Source organism: Nesoenas mayeri (assembly GCF_963082525.1).
Source record: "Nesoenas mayeri genome assembly, chromosome: 1".
NCBI classification, from domain to species: domain Eukaryota; kingdom Metazoa; phylum Chordata; class Aves; order Columbiformes; family Columbidae; genus Nesoenas; species Nesoenas mayeri.
Window position 1 is genome coordinate 153,290,866 of NC_137541.1, and position 16,967 is coordinate 153,307,832.

Genomic DNA, 16,967 nt, shown 5'->3' on the forward strand with positions numbered 1-16,967 from the left:
TATTTGTATTTGTTTGGGATTGAGGGATCCTAAGTAAAAATTAATTTGATGGCATTTTTTCTCTCTCTTGCAAATTGAAGAATAACCACTACCTCAAACAGAAAGGTTTAGTCTCTTGTGCAGCTTCCTGATTGTTGTACAAGAAGCAGCTCTTCAAAAGTCACCACACTCAGTGCCTGTGCTCAAAGTCTGGCCCAACTACCAGTGCAACTCTTGTTGCACACCTAGGGGCTGGAAACCACATTCTGAACCACACAGAAGAAGTAGAAGAGACATGATGGAGGAAAACTAATTGCAGAAATAGAGAAGATACTGTTTCCCCAAGTATTAAAACACTAGAAATACCAGTTTGACACCGAAGGAAATACAAAGTTGAAAAGTGAGAAACTGTCAACTTCAGGTCTATAAGCATATATGGAAATCAGACAAATAATTCTCATTCCCCTCAATGAATAGCAGGACAAGATGAGAGTTAGGCTGAACAGCCAACAAAACGCATCCAGTTTACAAGAATATCACCAAAGTAATTATCTGTTTTCCAAAACCATCCTGTCAGTCACTGAGGCAATACAGAGATGTAGTACAAGTGTCAGTTCTTTACAAGTGTTTTTGAAAAGGTAACTCATAATCTCTGAATTCAGTAATTTTTCAGTTATTGTTACCTGTAGTCCATTGGTTAAAAAAATACAGCCTTAAGAACTGATGGTACTTTTGAAATGCAATCTAATATACCATTTCTGCTTAGAAAAAAGTGTGCCTTTCCACCAATAACAGAATAAATAGCCACATGTATGTAATATCTGAAATGAAAAGAATTATCCAAATCCACTGAGTATGAATATGAGGGTTAACTGGCCATCATGAGTAAAGGGAAGAATTCACATGTTCTGCTGTTCAAAGTAGGACAGGCTTTGGCTTGTGTAACAGGAATGGCTACTATAAAAAGCCTTACGGTGCCAATAGTTTCTTGCAGTACTGCTGGGACAAGAGCTCTGTGTTCCTCTTTGCACACAAATCTAAAAATCAGTAGTGTCAAGAGACGTATGCAAAGTGATTGTTTCTAACATCTGAGTGAGTTCAACATATATTCACGGGGATTATTATAAAATCGACTTCATTTTCAGTGACACTGTGCTAGCCCCACCACTGCTGAATTTATTTTACATATAATAATACAATTATTAGGACCCTGTGCAAATAGGTAAAAAGACCAGTGCTCAGCTACAAAGAAGCTATAAGATAGTTTATCGTGGAGGAAAAAGGATAAAGATGGACAATAACAAAACTAGAATGCTTTAAAATGCTAGCATAAATGTTGATGGCATCATATTGTTGGGTTTTGTTGCTATTCTTGTTTTACTATAATTACTGCAAATAAATATTTATTATGAGACATCAGATGCCCTCTGTTTTTACTTTGAGGTAAAAGTTTTAGGGTTTTTTACTTATAAGTAAAAGTTTGTCTTTGAGAGGTACTTGAAGGAATAGTGGGAAAAGATTGAAATTATATTTGAATCTTCAAATATTGTTTTAGCATATTTTAAATAAAGCTTCTACAAAAAAGACGAACGCTGGACTCACACCTACACTGTTAAAGTGAACACACATGGTACTTACCATTCTCTGGCACTGAAGCCAGATGAATAAAATGATCTTTGTACACATGGTTACTCTCTTTTATCCTCCAAAAGAGGAGCTACCTCCACACTGTCCACCAGGAATGATCACAGGCCTGTGCTGATCCCCAACCTGTATCTGGGAAGTACAGTGCGAAAAGCTAGGTGGCAAGGACAAAATCCCTGCCAGGAACCACTGTAAGGATTTAACAGTAGAAACGATTTTGGGTTTGTGCTCATGTAATAATCCTTTGAAGTGTTCAATTCAGTAGTACAGCATCGGCTGTACAGAGGTTGCCCTTAGCACTTCAGAATACGAAAGCAGCCAGCTTTTCCAAATCTCCCGTTCTCTACATTTTCTCAACCAGTCTGAACTTCTGGATTCGTGCTGTGCAATTAATATTGTGGTAGGATAGAGATGGCTCACTTTTGAAACACATAGAATTAGAAACTCCTATACACCTGAACTTTTTGAATATTTATAAAATTGCCAGAGAAAATATGATCCTGCTCAAGCAGTAATTTAACATTCACAGCTTTTTCCAAAGAGGCAATTGAAAGGTTAATACATAGGCCAGATCATGACTTATTGACATATCAGTCAAGGAGTAGAATGTACAGAGAGGAGAAACATGTGTTGAATGCATGAGGATGCTAGCTGAACATCTCTAGGACAACATGGTGCTCTTTCTTTGCTGAAACATTTGAGAATGTGTGCCAAAACCCCAAAACTGATTTGGGGATGGGGGAAAAGAGCTTGCCTTCAGCCAGAAGAGGTGACATATAGAGGTGACATATATTTTTTTGTCTTTTCACAGTAATTCAAAATTCAATTCTAACAACAACAAAAAAAACGAACTTGTAGTATGAGCATTAATAACTCATCACCATACAGAAACACATCCTAGTATATGAAATACAAATACTGAACCCATGATACCTATACTGATAAACCTGAAAAATTAAACTATTTCTTCTGCTGCTTTTTAATTAACTGGACACAACATACGATATTTTGTATTTTATAAATTGTATTAATAGCATAAATTATAAAAATATAACTATTAAGTTATATTTTTTTAAAAAATGAATACATTTCACTGATGATATTTATAAATATATTTCCACAAAGTTCATTATTCATTCCCTTGCTGGCAGATATGATTTTTCCTCTGAAGAAAGCCTGAAAGGTTCATCAGCAAAACAAAACTGCAAGTGATACCAGAACATGACAGAAGGCTTTGTACTGTAGGTAAGAAAAACTTTCTATGAAACTTAAAAAGAATTTACCTTGACAAGAAATCTGTGAAAGAGAGACGTACTGGATACCCATGTCGTATGATTTTGACCATGTCTAGGACTCCAATATACTGCAGTTGAGCAGACACATAAAAATTGTCAAAAGTATCTGGCAACTTGGAGTTATTCGGCTTTATACAATGAACAGAATGTGGCGTGCAGTTCTGCAGCTTCCCAATAATATCTGTGAGGGATTTCTGTGAGGAAAAAAATCAATTATCAACCATTATTTTGCATCAAAGGCAACTGCTCAACACATATGCTCCTAACTTTTCAACATCATTTTCTCAAAAGGCTTCACCTGGCCATGCAAAGGGATTTCTCAAGTATATGATTTTTCTTTCTTCCATTGCAATCTTTAGTGAACAATCCTGCCTTTAAAATGTTTGCGGGTTTCTGGGGATTTTTTGTTAATTTATGTCCAGAAGGTGTTTACTAACCCTGAGCTGTATTGCCACAGTGGTTGGACCCCCTCGTTCCAGTCTCTGAAGAAATGAGGATGTTCCTTTCTTTTTCAACAGCTGCGGGGTAGAAAAGCACACACACTCAATATCTTTAGCTCAAGATGGGTGGTAAACCTTCATTTTCAATGTTACACAATTTATTAACAAAAGCAAACATTCATGCAAATACTGTGTCACAGACAACGATTTGAGTTTCAGAAATAATTGGGCAAGTGGATAAACAGCCTCAAGGATCTGCAGAGCCATGACTAGCAAGAAAGTTTTGATTTCAAAAGCAGCTGGAAAGATACAACACCTTTCCCAAATAACTGGGCAAAGCAATATGATCTGGAACTCCATTGCACAAGCAGAACTTCTGCAGTTAGTATTCCATAAGTCTGCCTATATGTAGCATAATTCTGTAACTCTCTGAAAAGGTTTCTTATGTGTTTGACATATGCTTAAGTGAATAAATGTAAGCACAGATGATTAAAAAATCTTGAAAGCAACAATATTAATAGCAAAACCTCCTCCTTTTTTCTTTCTGCACAAGTGAACGCAGTTAATCTTTTTATTTTATGTTTTTAAACCATTTTCACCATTATAGATATAAATTATTAATACCTTCATATCTCATTTAGAACCAATGTTATCCTATACATCAGAGTTGGGAGTGGGGATAAAAGTGGTTGCAGAGATTAGGGGTTTTTTGTTAAACTTTCTACAGGTAAGCTGGCAAACTTATTGCAATCCAGGATTTGGTCAAAGCTCTGCATCAATAACAGCCTTTTCACCTCTGACTTTTTTCATTGCCTTTCTGCAGTCCACTTACCCATAAAACTCCCTTTCTATCAAGTCAGCATGTCCTGGCCTACTCCTGTCTTTTTCTAGTTGCATCAAGAAAGTGAACATTGCCTCTGCTTGACCCACTCAAGCCAAACTCCATTAAAAATATTGCAGTGCAAGCAATTCTCTATCCACAAAGCTAAACTTTGGAGCTCTTTTTTATTCCAAATCTCACTTCCTAGGATGCAATAAGATTTTAAAGGTAAATTCGTACCCAACTTGAAGAAAGAAAAGTAAGAGAGATCTTTCTGTTCCAGGTCTCCTCATAAAAAGAACCACTAGCATGCCAATGATGTTTCTCAGTTAAAGTTTAAAAAATGCTTGAAGAATATAGCTAAAATAGAGTTTTCTCCTCTTGATAGATCATACACTCATCCCTTCCACCCAACAGATTAAGTGACTAGATCAAGATCATTTCTTGAGTTTGTGGAAGAGCCAGGAACAATGTTTTTGATGCTAAAGTTCCTGCTTGCTGTCATGGGTTTCATAATTCTTCCCATGGAAAATAACTGTTTGGTTCAGAATGAAGCAAAGAAAAGAAAGGAAACAAGGCAATGACAAAAAATTAATTCAGTCTCCAAACTTGGACATCTTCAGCTATGGAACAAGACTACATCACCTAAGCTGTACTTCTCTCTTACCCTCTAATACACAGTTTTACATCACAAAATCTTGTACTTCTAATCTACAGGGCAAAAAAGAAAAGTAACTTGATAATCTCTGTTGAGAAAGTAAAACCTCCTCCTGAAAACTTTCTCTTTACCAGAAGAATGTTTTAAAGCTTTAACCATAAGACATACCAAATCTTTGCAGTAGATGAGTTTTTCAACTAACAATGAAGCAAAATGTTCATAAAGAGAAATAACATTAAGTCAATGGAAAGAAAAGCCTTTTGTTAGTGATGTGCATTCATGTGACTAGAGTTCTGTTGTATGAACTCTGAAACCCACTGATTCTTCCAAAGGAAGCAAGGGGAATGCAACAGGCCCAAAGTATGCAGTAAGAAAAGGTTACGCAAAAACAATGGAGCAAGAGCTGATGTGAGCAAAAAAGAGTTGTGAGAGCATCAACGAAGATATACTTTATTTTATTTGAAAAGGGGACACAGTCTTCATATTTCACAGAGACTTGAGCTTCCTATGACCCCTTAGGTACTCCAGAATTCTGGCCAACTATTAGATCTTTTCATGTTTATCTTAGGATGGATGAACTTTTCTCTTAGATCCTACTACAAGAAGCAGTGAGCTCAAAAAGGTGAGCCATCCTTAGCTGTCATGGCATGCTCAAGATCAAGTAAAGAGTAATTTATAGAAAGGTAAACAGGTAGATACATGTCCATACACAGAGAAATCTATAATTATATAGCCTAGAAAGTAGCTAGGTCTGCAGATGACAAGCTGAAAAGGGAAGGTAATCACAACAACCCCCTGTCTGACCCCTGAAAGGAAAGTGTCTACTTCTTTTCCCTGGATATAGTGGTGTCTAGATGACTACCCATACATGGCAACATGAGTACCTTCCATTTTGCATTTCTCACTACCTACAGTACTGTAACAGTATCTTACAACTCACATATCATATCTAAAAGGAAGGCCAGTCTGTGATGGATAATTCTTGCTTTAATGTCCCTCTTTGTCCTCCCTTTTTTTTTTTTTTTTCTTTATTGCCTTTACCTTCAGGATAAACTCCAATAAAAATGCAGTAGTTATGACTTTTCACCATACAGTAATCTTAATTCTAAGCTGATAAGAAAATGCCCCTTATACTGCATTTCCAATTACAATAACAAAACAACAAAAACATTATTCCAGCCCATCACAGTGGATTTTCAAAGCTATACTGGGAAAGGGAAGAAATTGTTTGGGACAGCACAGTTATAGATGTGGGATTGATCCACAAAAGAGTTTAAGCACTTACCTACTTCCAGCTGCTGCATCAGGTGCCTGTTCCAAACTAACAAATGTCTCTTTTTTGCCACTGTAACAGCTTAGGTACCTAAAGCTCTGCTTTTGTCCTGCAGGGCAGCACAGTACCTTGCTCAAATTAGGCCAACTCACTATCCAGAAATGAAGTGGTGTTATGTCTCACCTGCACAGCTCTTCTCAAAGCCTACCTTGGAGAAGCCAAGCCATCCTTGTCTCTGTGGGCAGAAGGATGAACTCCTTCACACCTTACATCTAATACCTAAAAGTTTAGAGCATTCTCACTGAATCTGAAATTTCTGATTTAATTTATCACGCTTCCTAAATGAATGTGAATATGTCTTCTGTCTCTGAAGACAGTAACTCCAGATTAAAAGCTATTCTGGACTGGTGAAAAACCTCATAGGTTCAGAGATCCCAGCTGTGTGGTGTTTCCCCCTGGCTTGATTAGGCTTCTAACTTAAGACGTGCTTTTCATACTTCCTTCCATATATGGTACGAGGATCTTTTCCACAGCCTTAGGAAGCTTCCTCTAGGAAGGTCTTTCTGTCATGGAAAGGCACTTAAAGGTACCTTGTGATGCCTCAGCTGCTTGCTAAATACAGCCTTAAACCAACGCCATTCACTTCAGCTTAAGATTTTCCACTGAGATTACTGACAAGAACAGTAGACCGGAATTAGGCTGCTAGCAGTAGGGGGGCTATAAGGAAAGTCCCCTTGCTATTCTATGGATGTATTTGCATAAAGCCTTCCATAATGACACATGAGAGCAGGCACCTTAATCCCATGACAGAATCAATTTTATGCAGCTGTAAGCCAAAAATAGAGTCATAAGATTCAAGAAGCCGGGTGAGGCAGCTGATGTGTTTTGAGAACTGCTTGCTTCTTTTATAGAAGCAGGAATTCCAAAGCTCTGTCAAGAATGGACTCAGCAAATCATGTTATTTCTCCTCAAAAGACAGATGTTCCATGTGACATTAACACTCAATTTTCTGATAACCTCCCAAGTTTCATCCCCACTGCCTTTTTTTTTTTTTTTTATAAGCTTTTTTGGCTGACTTAGTTATCAGAAAAAGAGACAAGTTCAGAAATGGGAAGAGTTTGATTGTCTACAACTACCTGAAAGGAGGTTGTAGCATGGAGGGGGTTGGTCTCTTCACCCAAGTAGCAAGTGACAGGACAAGAAGAAATGGCCTGAAGTTGCACCAGGGGAGGTTTAGACTGAATATTAGGAATAACTTCTTCATGGAAAGGGTTGTCAGGCATTGGAACAGGCTGCCCAGGGAAGTGGTGGGCTCACCATCCCTGGAGGTGTTTAAAAGGCATTTAGACGTGGTTTAGTGCTGGAGTTGAGTTAGGTTATGGTTGGACTTGATGATCCTGAGTGTCTCTTCCAGCTGAAATGATTCTATGATTTCAAATCAACAGGGAAAATTTACTTACAAGTGATCATTTAAAACAACATTTGCCAAAAGGTATAGTGTTGATCTTCATACAAAACCACACAAACTATCTTTTGCAAAACAGAAGTCTTCTCAGGTTAACACAACAAAGACATTGAGGTTTTATTTTTGCACTTCTGTGTCTTTATTTACTTAACTATTCATCATAAAGTCAGCCAAGGAGACAAAAGGAAGAATGTTCCTATACAGCCAAAACCCATTAATATTGCATGCACTGCTAAGCCCTGGAACCACAAAATCATGGAATAATCCAGGCTTGAAGGGACCTCCTCATCTTGCCCAACCTTCTGCTCAGAGAGGCTAAGAAAGAGGTTCTTGAACCAGTATTATTACTGTTAGTAAATTATAACCTGTTAGTTCTCACTATTGCTTTAGTGTAGATATTAAGTACTACAATGTTGCAATAGTTTGATGGCTACAGAGAAAGATGCAGAGAGTAAGGAACTTTCAGAAATGATAAAGTAACTGAGAAAAATCTTCAAGGAGTGAAGAGCAAGAAGAGCCCTAAATTCTTACCTTGCTAAGCTCAATATATCTCTTTGCTTCTCCACTTGCACAGGCTACTGATGGCTTTTTAGTCAGCAAGGCTGCTTTACAGCCTTTGATTTTAAGGGAATGATATGGAGGAACAAGTGATCCAGTTTGTGTCAGCTTGGACTGAAACAATTGATTGATGACTATATTTTCACTGGCTGGGAAAAAAAAGAAGAAATTAATGTATGAAGATAAAATACAAGTTAGAAAATTATATATATTGTATTTGAAAGTAAAAAGATGTACAATAGGAGATATAATTAAATAAGTAATCTTAACAGAAGTACACAAACTAATAAACTATCATATTATGTTAGTTATCAAGGAGTATTCAATATCTAAGTACATCAGGTATCAGTAACATTATTTTTAAACATATTCAGGTCCTGTGCCGAACAAAACAGGGCAGAAAACAAAACCTTTCAGACTGTGATCTGTCTAAACTTTACTTACATGACAATCACCTCCAAATATTGTTCCATTACAGACACCCAATTTATCCATCTATTAAAGCAATATAAGAGATGGATTCTGCAGATTTATTTAACATGCAGTATTTAGAGATGACCAAAACACTTGATAGCAATAAATTATGGACACTCACTGCACCAAATAAAAATAATTATATAAAAAACAATATGGGAAGGGATGAAAGAAAAAAAAAAAAGCAAGGTGAAGGACAGAACTGGAGCAAACTATGTTCACATTTCTCTACATCAAGACCTCACTTACTAATATTTACAGGAAAAAGACAATGCCACACATATGTTTGATGCAGTGGTGATAATTAGTGCAAAACTAATACACTTCCAAGCGGTGTTTTTAAAAATAAAATTTGAGTTTTAAGACAGATAAGATACTTTATAATAATTTCAGTCAAATTATCCTTTATGAGATTATGGTCACAGGCCTTTTAGGATGAACATGATAATTATCTGCAGCTTGTACTGCCACAGAACCAATAAACATTAAAAACCTATTGTGTGATACAACCTTAACCTTTTTAATTTTTATTACTTTTATTTAAAGTAACTAACAAACTGGCATTATGATCACACCCATAAATAACATCATTAAGTTTAGCATAACAGGTAGAAATCCTCCATTTGCTCTTTATTAGCTGTCTAAAAGTATATTACCGGATGCTTAAAAGCAACAGAGTTGTTTCCCTTTTTCTGTGGAGATTACTATTCCTGAACAGGAATAATAAAATTATGAGGAAGCTAGTAAAGCAGATACTTGAAACTATTTCAGCACAATCAGTGAATCACCATAAATGTAATCTGTAGCATTAGGAAAGGCATTAAAATTATGCCCTTCAAATTAAAACAGATAAAACTATATCAATAATCTCTCCTGATTTGTTTGTAGGATAGGTATGTTCCACATTCTTACACATATATACAAATTACTTTAATGTTGTTAGTATATTTAAAACTTTTGATTAAGGAAACTAAATTCATGAAAATCAAAGGAAGCATGCACTTAAGGTATATGTCTGCATACCTTATGAAACTGACCCTAATGAAAAGATGTCACTGACAATCAATAAGTTTTAAGCCTAAGTCACTTAAAAAAGAAGGAATGTAGCCCTTAAATGACTCACATGCTTGCAAATATTCTGCCTCCAGAATTTTTCCATTAATTATAATTGTTATTATTACGACTTCTTAATTATATAACCACTCTCAGGATATCAAACATTTTATATCAAATACAATCCTTCGTTCTTCCCTTTTAACAGCTGCAGAACTGATTACACAAAATAGCAATGAAATTGCAAAAGGAGACTATGTGAGGGAACGGAAGAATATTCTCTCTTGCAGAACACACTGGAAGTTGCCAGATCTTCTTATACTCTTTGGCAGATTATCATGTAAATTCCAAGTAGTGAGAAATGGAATGTCTCTAAAACTATAATCATTAGGATTATATTCATGATCAATTATTTCATTTCTTTCTTCATCTTTAAAGCACACTCTTTGCCTTTAAAATGCATCTATTATTTTACAAGGGAGTTTAGCTAATTTCATAGTAAAATTGCTAAAAAATAAATACGTTGTAGCAGTTTGGCTGACTGGGAAGATAAATATAACCTCCAGAAGACCGCTATTTCTATGGAAAGAAACAGAAGTATATAATATATTAAGTGAAAGACTCTGCAGTGGTTGAAGAAAAGACAAATAACGTCTCAGAATTCACTGACATTTCCCTGAGGAACATGTTTTTGTTTTCTTCACAGAAAGGGGAAATGATAGAGGTTTTTAATTATCTACTTATGAATCATTAATTAATAAAATGAGATGCATTATTATTAGGCATAAGAATACAGTATGCACAGGGAAAGGTATTTAATTTTGTATTTCAATGGGCATTTGTATCTATTCACTGAAAAACATAAGAACGCCTACAAATTCCTGCTTTTAGAAAGGTACTCAAGCCGTAAAACATATCTCGTTGCAAACTCTATGATTTTGGGAGCCTTATTTCCCCTTTTCTGGGGCCTATTTTTGTTTGAATTCATACTCAATTATTTCTTCAAGTCATACTAACCAATCACACTATACCTTCTTGTGCTTTACATCATATCACATGATTAAGATGCTTTATGTTCATAAATTCTAAACGCTTTTTAAATTAGAGCTAAGTTCAAACAATGTATACATACTTCAAAAAGATGAGGTTGACTTTTTATTTCAAAAACTGGGAATAAAATATATATAAATTTATTCTAAAACTCAAATGAAAATTAAAGTCATTATATCTTAATTTCTAACAACAACAGCAACCAGAAAACCATTTACTTACTTTTCATTACAAAGATGAGATTTTGTGAAAGGGAATCTTTATTTTTTTCTATTGCACCAGCAATTTCATAAGTAACCTATAATAAAATATTGTGACATCATTAGTAATGACCAATGCATCTTCTAAAAATCTTACAGCAGTAGAAATGAAGCTAAAGTTTTCTCTCCACTCATCATTAAAAGCTGGCACCACATACTGTCTTTTGCTCCTTTCATAGCCCCAAAAATACCAACCAGGAGAACTGGTTGTATGAACATTGTATGTCTCTGCAATACAGAAATTTCAGCAGACTGATTCTAAAACATTTCCACAATGCAAGACTTTGAATCCAAAGTGTAGTGTAGAGCAGAAGGCAGTGACCTTTCCCTGTAGGCTGAGTGAGTTGCTCCCAGATCACAGATCTTGTTGTCAATAGGAAACTGTCACATTGACCATGACAAAACACTCATGGAGCAACCTGAGTTCCAGTTCACACTCAAGACAAGTTCCAGCCATTTATATGTCCTTTGGAGGCAAGTTCAGTCTACAGGTTACGTACAAATTCCATTTACCTTCCTAACAACTATGTGCATAAGGATTGTGGACCACATTAGTTGTCTAATGTCATAATTTCAAGAACAGACAGTTGGATTGTCACTCCATCTGTCATCTGACTGCAGAGAAACCTTCAAGCATGGGGTGGGCACTCTGAGAAGTGAGCAAAACACAAGGCTCTAGCCAGAGCTCCCGAGGGTACATCCAGAACATCCAGAATGAAGAAATATGGCCAAGTGGCTGTTTTAACTTTGAGACCATCCCAGGAGATATTACATGGAAAAGCAGCACTAAGACCAAAAAAGCAGTCACTGAGTCCATAGTTGGTAGTGGTGGTTGTTGTTGTTGTTGTGCTTTGTTTTGTTTTGCTTTGTTTGGGTTTTTTTGTGGTTTTGTGTGTGTTTGTTTGTTTGCTTTTTAATAAATGGGAATGAAAAACAAACAACTAGTTAATTCACAGGCTTTAGATATAAACAGTTCTGACTTGCACAGTAGTAGAACCCAAAGGGAATTTTTAAGTTAAAAGAGAAGAAAATTACAGATCGTAGTACCTCCAGGATTAGGCAGACACTTAATGGGAATTTCTTAGAATACAGTTTGTTTTTATTTACCTTGGGACCCTGTTTCTATCTAAAGCCTTTTTGAAGTTTTTTATTGGCTTTATATCCTAAGCCCCTTAGATATTTGGTGAAAATTTACCTTTATATATTTAATAAAGCTTTACATATATAATTAAGATTAGTAATACTAATCAGTGCATTACTTTTATTTTCCATTGGGTCATTTGACAATTATGTAATGCTATCTTACTCACAAAAGAGATTATATGACTTGGATGTGTATAATCTGTTACAGTTAGTAATTGTCAAATGATGTAATTAGTATGGCGTATGACATTCAAAAGGTATAACAATGGAATTATGTTCCTTTCCATGACAGATGCAATGTTATACAATTTTCTAATTGCATCTCCTAAGGACATAGAACATAGTTAGCAAACTATTAGAATAATTTAAGTGTACTATTAAATGCTTTTAGTGTACTTAAAGTAAATGTTCTACCGTACTGGTCCATAAAAGATAATTAACAGAACTTATTTGACAAATCCATAATGCCAGTTCCTAATTGAGTGTCTTAGGCTTTGACTAAATTAGAAGAGGAGAGTTAGTATTGGTGGGAAGAGTAGATAAGTATAGCAGTGGGAGATACTATATTATGATTAAGTGCCTAGATTGAAACAAGGAGAAGTTTCAGTACTGGTATAACACATCATCGACTTCTAGAACTATATTCATAAGACATTTCTCATATCACATAAAATACATAAAAGTTTTCAGGATCCTTTCTTGTGAAGAAATTGCTAACTCTAACGGTTTTCTCATTGAGTTGGTAAATTAATTCACTGCCTAAAGACATGAAAACTGACTCAATGAAATGGCACTCTAGGGTTCCATATTCATGGCCAGTTCCACAAAAGAGGAAAATAAAGAAGCCCTATACTAGCTGCCAATTTTGTTAATTTAATCCTGCCCTCTTCAGAGATGCCAACCTACACAACACTTTGCCTCAAACACATGTATTTCCCTCTGTTTTCTTCTATTGGGTTTTTAAAGTAAATCTGGCCAAAATTCTGCATTGACTGGCACTCAACTACAGTGGATAGTTATTCTGAGGAGACAAAAACCAAACAAATATTATATGATTTGGACAGGAAATCTGCACTTGCTTAGATTATGGTTCTGGTATTATAAAATATGCTTCTTTTTCTCACTTTTATTTTTTGCAGCTGCTTGTTCTATATTGCTCTACATGAATTCTTTGGGGTAGAGAGTGTGTAAACATACGTGTTAACCAAAGGAAACAAGATCTTCAGATACTATCTGAACTAGTTGAACTATTTTTGTTAAAAAAGAAAATAGCGTGCAGTTCCACACTGCATTTTATTTCATTAAAACAGATTAAAACAAGAAAGGGACTTGATTTGCTTTCCTTCTTGATTTAAGTTCAAAGGAACAGAGCTTAACCTAAAGACAGTGGTAGTGGGGCAAGCCAAACGTTCATCTAGTCCTGGATATTTAAGGAAAACATATTGAGGAATACTTCCACTCTGCCTCCCACTAGTCCTTCCCTCAGCTTCCAAGGTTCTGCTCATTAGGGAGCTCCTGACCTGTGGGCTGTATCTCATCTTCATGTTTAGTATCTCTGGAATGACATTTCCTCCTCAAATTTCTGTTTCCAGAACTCATTAACATTTTGAGCATCTATAACACTTTTTGGCAACAAGTTTCACTAGTTACTAGCTATGTGAAAAAAATACTTAATTTCATTTGTTTTGAAGCTGTTTTCTGGTCATTTAAGTTTGCACAGCTAGTTTTAATATAATGACAACCAGGAGAAACAAATGAGTTAAAAAAACAACACCCAGAAAACAGGAAGCTCACACACCAAATGTGCACAGATCTGACTTTGGGAACTGCACGTTCCTCTTCTCTTCTTACATACTCTTGCCCCTTTGGTTCATTTGGTTCTCCTGCTATTTCGCTGTACATCTTTTCTCAGAAATTTCTATTCTGAACTGAAGTATTCCCTCTCATAACATCTGACTTTGTAAGGAATTTTATCTAAGTTCAATTGATTTCCCAATATACTTTATTAACAGTGTCACCTTTACACATAATTTTCATCAATTCCTCCAAATATTCTATTTTATAAATAGTATTCATATCTTATGATTGGCCAAAAGCACTCACAGTTAATGGCAAAACCAGCAGGAACCCTAAAACAAGCTAGGGAAAGTCCACCTGGAATGTTAAGGTAGATTTGGCTGCAATCACAGTTAAAAGGGAAAATTTTGCTATTTTAATAATAATTGCAAGATTTGCATGTGTTGTTAAATTCAGTTAATATGAAAATCAGTTCATACAGATAAAAGAGAAAGTTTTCAGAACATGTGCAAGGACAATTTCAAGGCACAGAGTGTCAGTTGTAGTTGTTAATTTTCTGCCAGTACTTAAATGTTAGTGATAAAATCTAAAAGCTTGAGTGTGCTATTTTTTTATTAGGATCACTGGGCTTCTTAGACTCCTAAAACAGGCCTTGTTAAGCAATGAGCAAAGTAAATAATTTTATATAGTCTGTGAAGTCTTATTCTAACACTGTGATAGAAATAATCACATATTGAAACCAGCAAGATAAAATAGGAGGGAGGATGGGGAGAAATGTTCTATTTTTTTTTCTCCTGTAAGTAGAAGTCCAAAATCAAGTCTATTCGAAGAAAGAAAGACAGAAAAGGAGAAAAAGAAAACCCACAACTATCTCATCTGTGTGGAAAAGTGAATATTTATCAAGTAACCTTTATAGGCTTTGGTATAGCTTAGACTAGACTGATTTGATTGTTATGTCTGGGGATTCAGCCCCGGGAAAAAATAGAGAAAATGAAAGCATGCTTATTGATTAATCCATCTCCTTTTGTCTTTTGATTTAGAGGTTCAGTTTCAGAGTCTGCCTAGGATATAGAAGGCATTTCAGAGAAGACTGCCTTGCTGAAGGTGAGCTGACAGCTGAGAGGCATTTTTGAAGTGCCCATAGCTGAGAAATGGGACAGACATTGATCTGCACTTAAAGGACATTATGTGCACTGGTTTACAGAGCAAAGAAGTTGGTCTTTAGGTCTGATCAGTATATTACAGTACTGCAAGTTAAAACAGTGGCAAGAGAAAGTGACAAGGGGCTCATCTGATTTGTAAATTTAATTATAAATTTAAACTGCAGAAAACTTAAATTATGACAACACATTGTTCAGATTACATGAACAATGGGCAAATAGCTCATTATCTTGAACACCAGTGTGTTACATACCACTATTAGCTAAAACTGTGTCTCTTGGCATTGTGCTAGGACAATATACTTCTGATTTACTTATTGACATGTTAATTCTTCCATAAATTTAAAAAGAAGAACTTTGAGTCCTCGAGAAAGTTTGGTGATGGAATATTATTCTTCAAAAGTCATGACTATAAGTAATGCTACAGTTCAGAGATATAATTCACGTGAAGCTCTTTGTTATGTGAGAGCCTGCAATGTAAATATTAATGTTATCAATAAAAGTACTTAGAAATTCAGTATTACACATTCTTAGTATAGTTTCAGCTGATGGTGGGATGCATTTATCAACCACACCCATAAAAACATTCATTTCCTCAAGGCAAGCACTCAGCACAGAGTCAGTGTGCCTCCTCTCCCTCTCCCTCTCCCTCTCCCTCTCCCTCTCCCTCTCCCTCTCCCTCTCCCTCTCCCTTTCCCTCTCCCTCTCTCTCCCTCTCCCTCTCCCCTCTCTCCTCTCCCGGTGCTGCCAGGCACAGTCTCGGTGAGAAGCAGCTGAGAACACCCACGTGCATGTCAAGCATTAGAAACAAAGCAACATCCCGGATGAGCAGAATTTTTCCAGAAGAGATCAGACTGTCGGAGTTCAGGGAAATGTGTTAAACAACCTTCAGATAAAGCCTTCCACTAGGAATTTTTTTTTCTTTTTAGTAATACAAAACCTAAATCATTTTTTTTTTTCTACCTTCTGCCTGAACAGAACAGATAAGCCTTTTGTCTTACAGCACTCAGACACCAAGACATTAAAGAGGTCTTAGAAGAGACTCATAATGTGTCAAGGCATTGTAGACTTCCGTTCAGCTGCAAAATTAAAACTGGGAGATAAAGTAAAATACTCGATATGATCAAGTACTAATGTTCACAGTGGCCTTTGCAGAGCATATGTTCATATAGTTAAAAACTGTATCATATTGCCCATGCACAAAAAGACAGATTTAGTGTCATGCAGGCATAATAGTAATATTCAAGATAAAGGAATAAAGAGGTTTGTTTTTTTTTTTTATTTCTTTCACAGGATCATTCTGTCACCTTTGTGTAATACAGTGTTCTCTCTCAGTTTCCACTGAAAAATCTCACTCCATGTTGATTTCTTCTATGTTCAGAGGCTTACTTATGCATATTGTTTTACTCTTTTATTCTGTTCTCTCCATTCCAAAACAGTAAAGAAAGTGTAAAAAAAAAAAAAAATGATATCATACATATAGATTTTCTTAAAGCATTTTTTTCACCAGAAATTCAAGTATAGATTCCAAAATCTTTAGTATTTTTTCCCTTACATATTACTCTGACCATCTTCCTCCCACATGCCTTCTCAGGCTCATTTTGAGCTCATGATTTGTTTTTTCATTTCCAACGCATTATCTCTTCTTTTTTCTCTCAGTACTGACTTTTCTGAAATGGTCTAAGGCTCCTTAGGATTGGAACAACAATATGATTTGTGTAGTCCTAAGGAAAGCTACTGGGCAAAAAAACATAAGGGAAGGGGCAATACCTAACAATGAATGACTACCATCAATCAAACACACTTGATATTGAAAGAAACAATTTTTCTGTTACTATCTTCACACAAAACGTTAAGAGTCTTTAAAACTGCATGGACAGATCTGTATCAGCCATAAC

At 35.8% G+C, this 16,967-nt stretch overlaps 1 protein-coding gene across 1 annotated transcript in view; it reads right to left on the reverse strand.

The window, feature by feature from the left end:
- Positions 1-16,967, reverse strand: part of MYO16 (myosin XVI) — a gene marked incomplete at both ends in the record, with an annotated part of 300,394 nt that overhangs the window by 81,463 nt on the left and 201,964 nt on the right. The window contains 4 exon segments of the mRNA XM_080343675.1: positions 2,907-3,112; positions 3,356-3,436; positions 8,106-8,281; positions 10,932-11,007. Coding sequence (XP_080199801.1) covers positions 2,907-3,112; positions 3,356-3,436; positions 8,106-8,281; positions 10,932-11,007 — 539 coding nt within the window.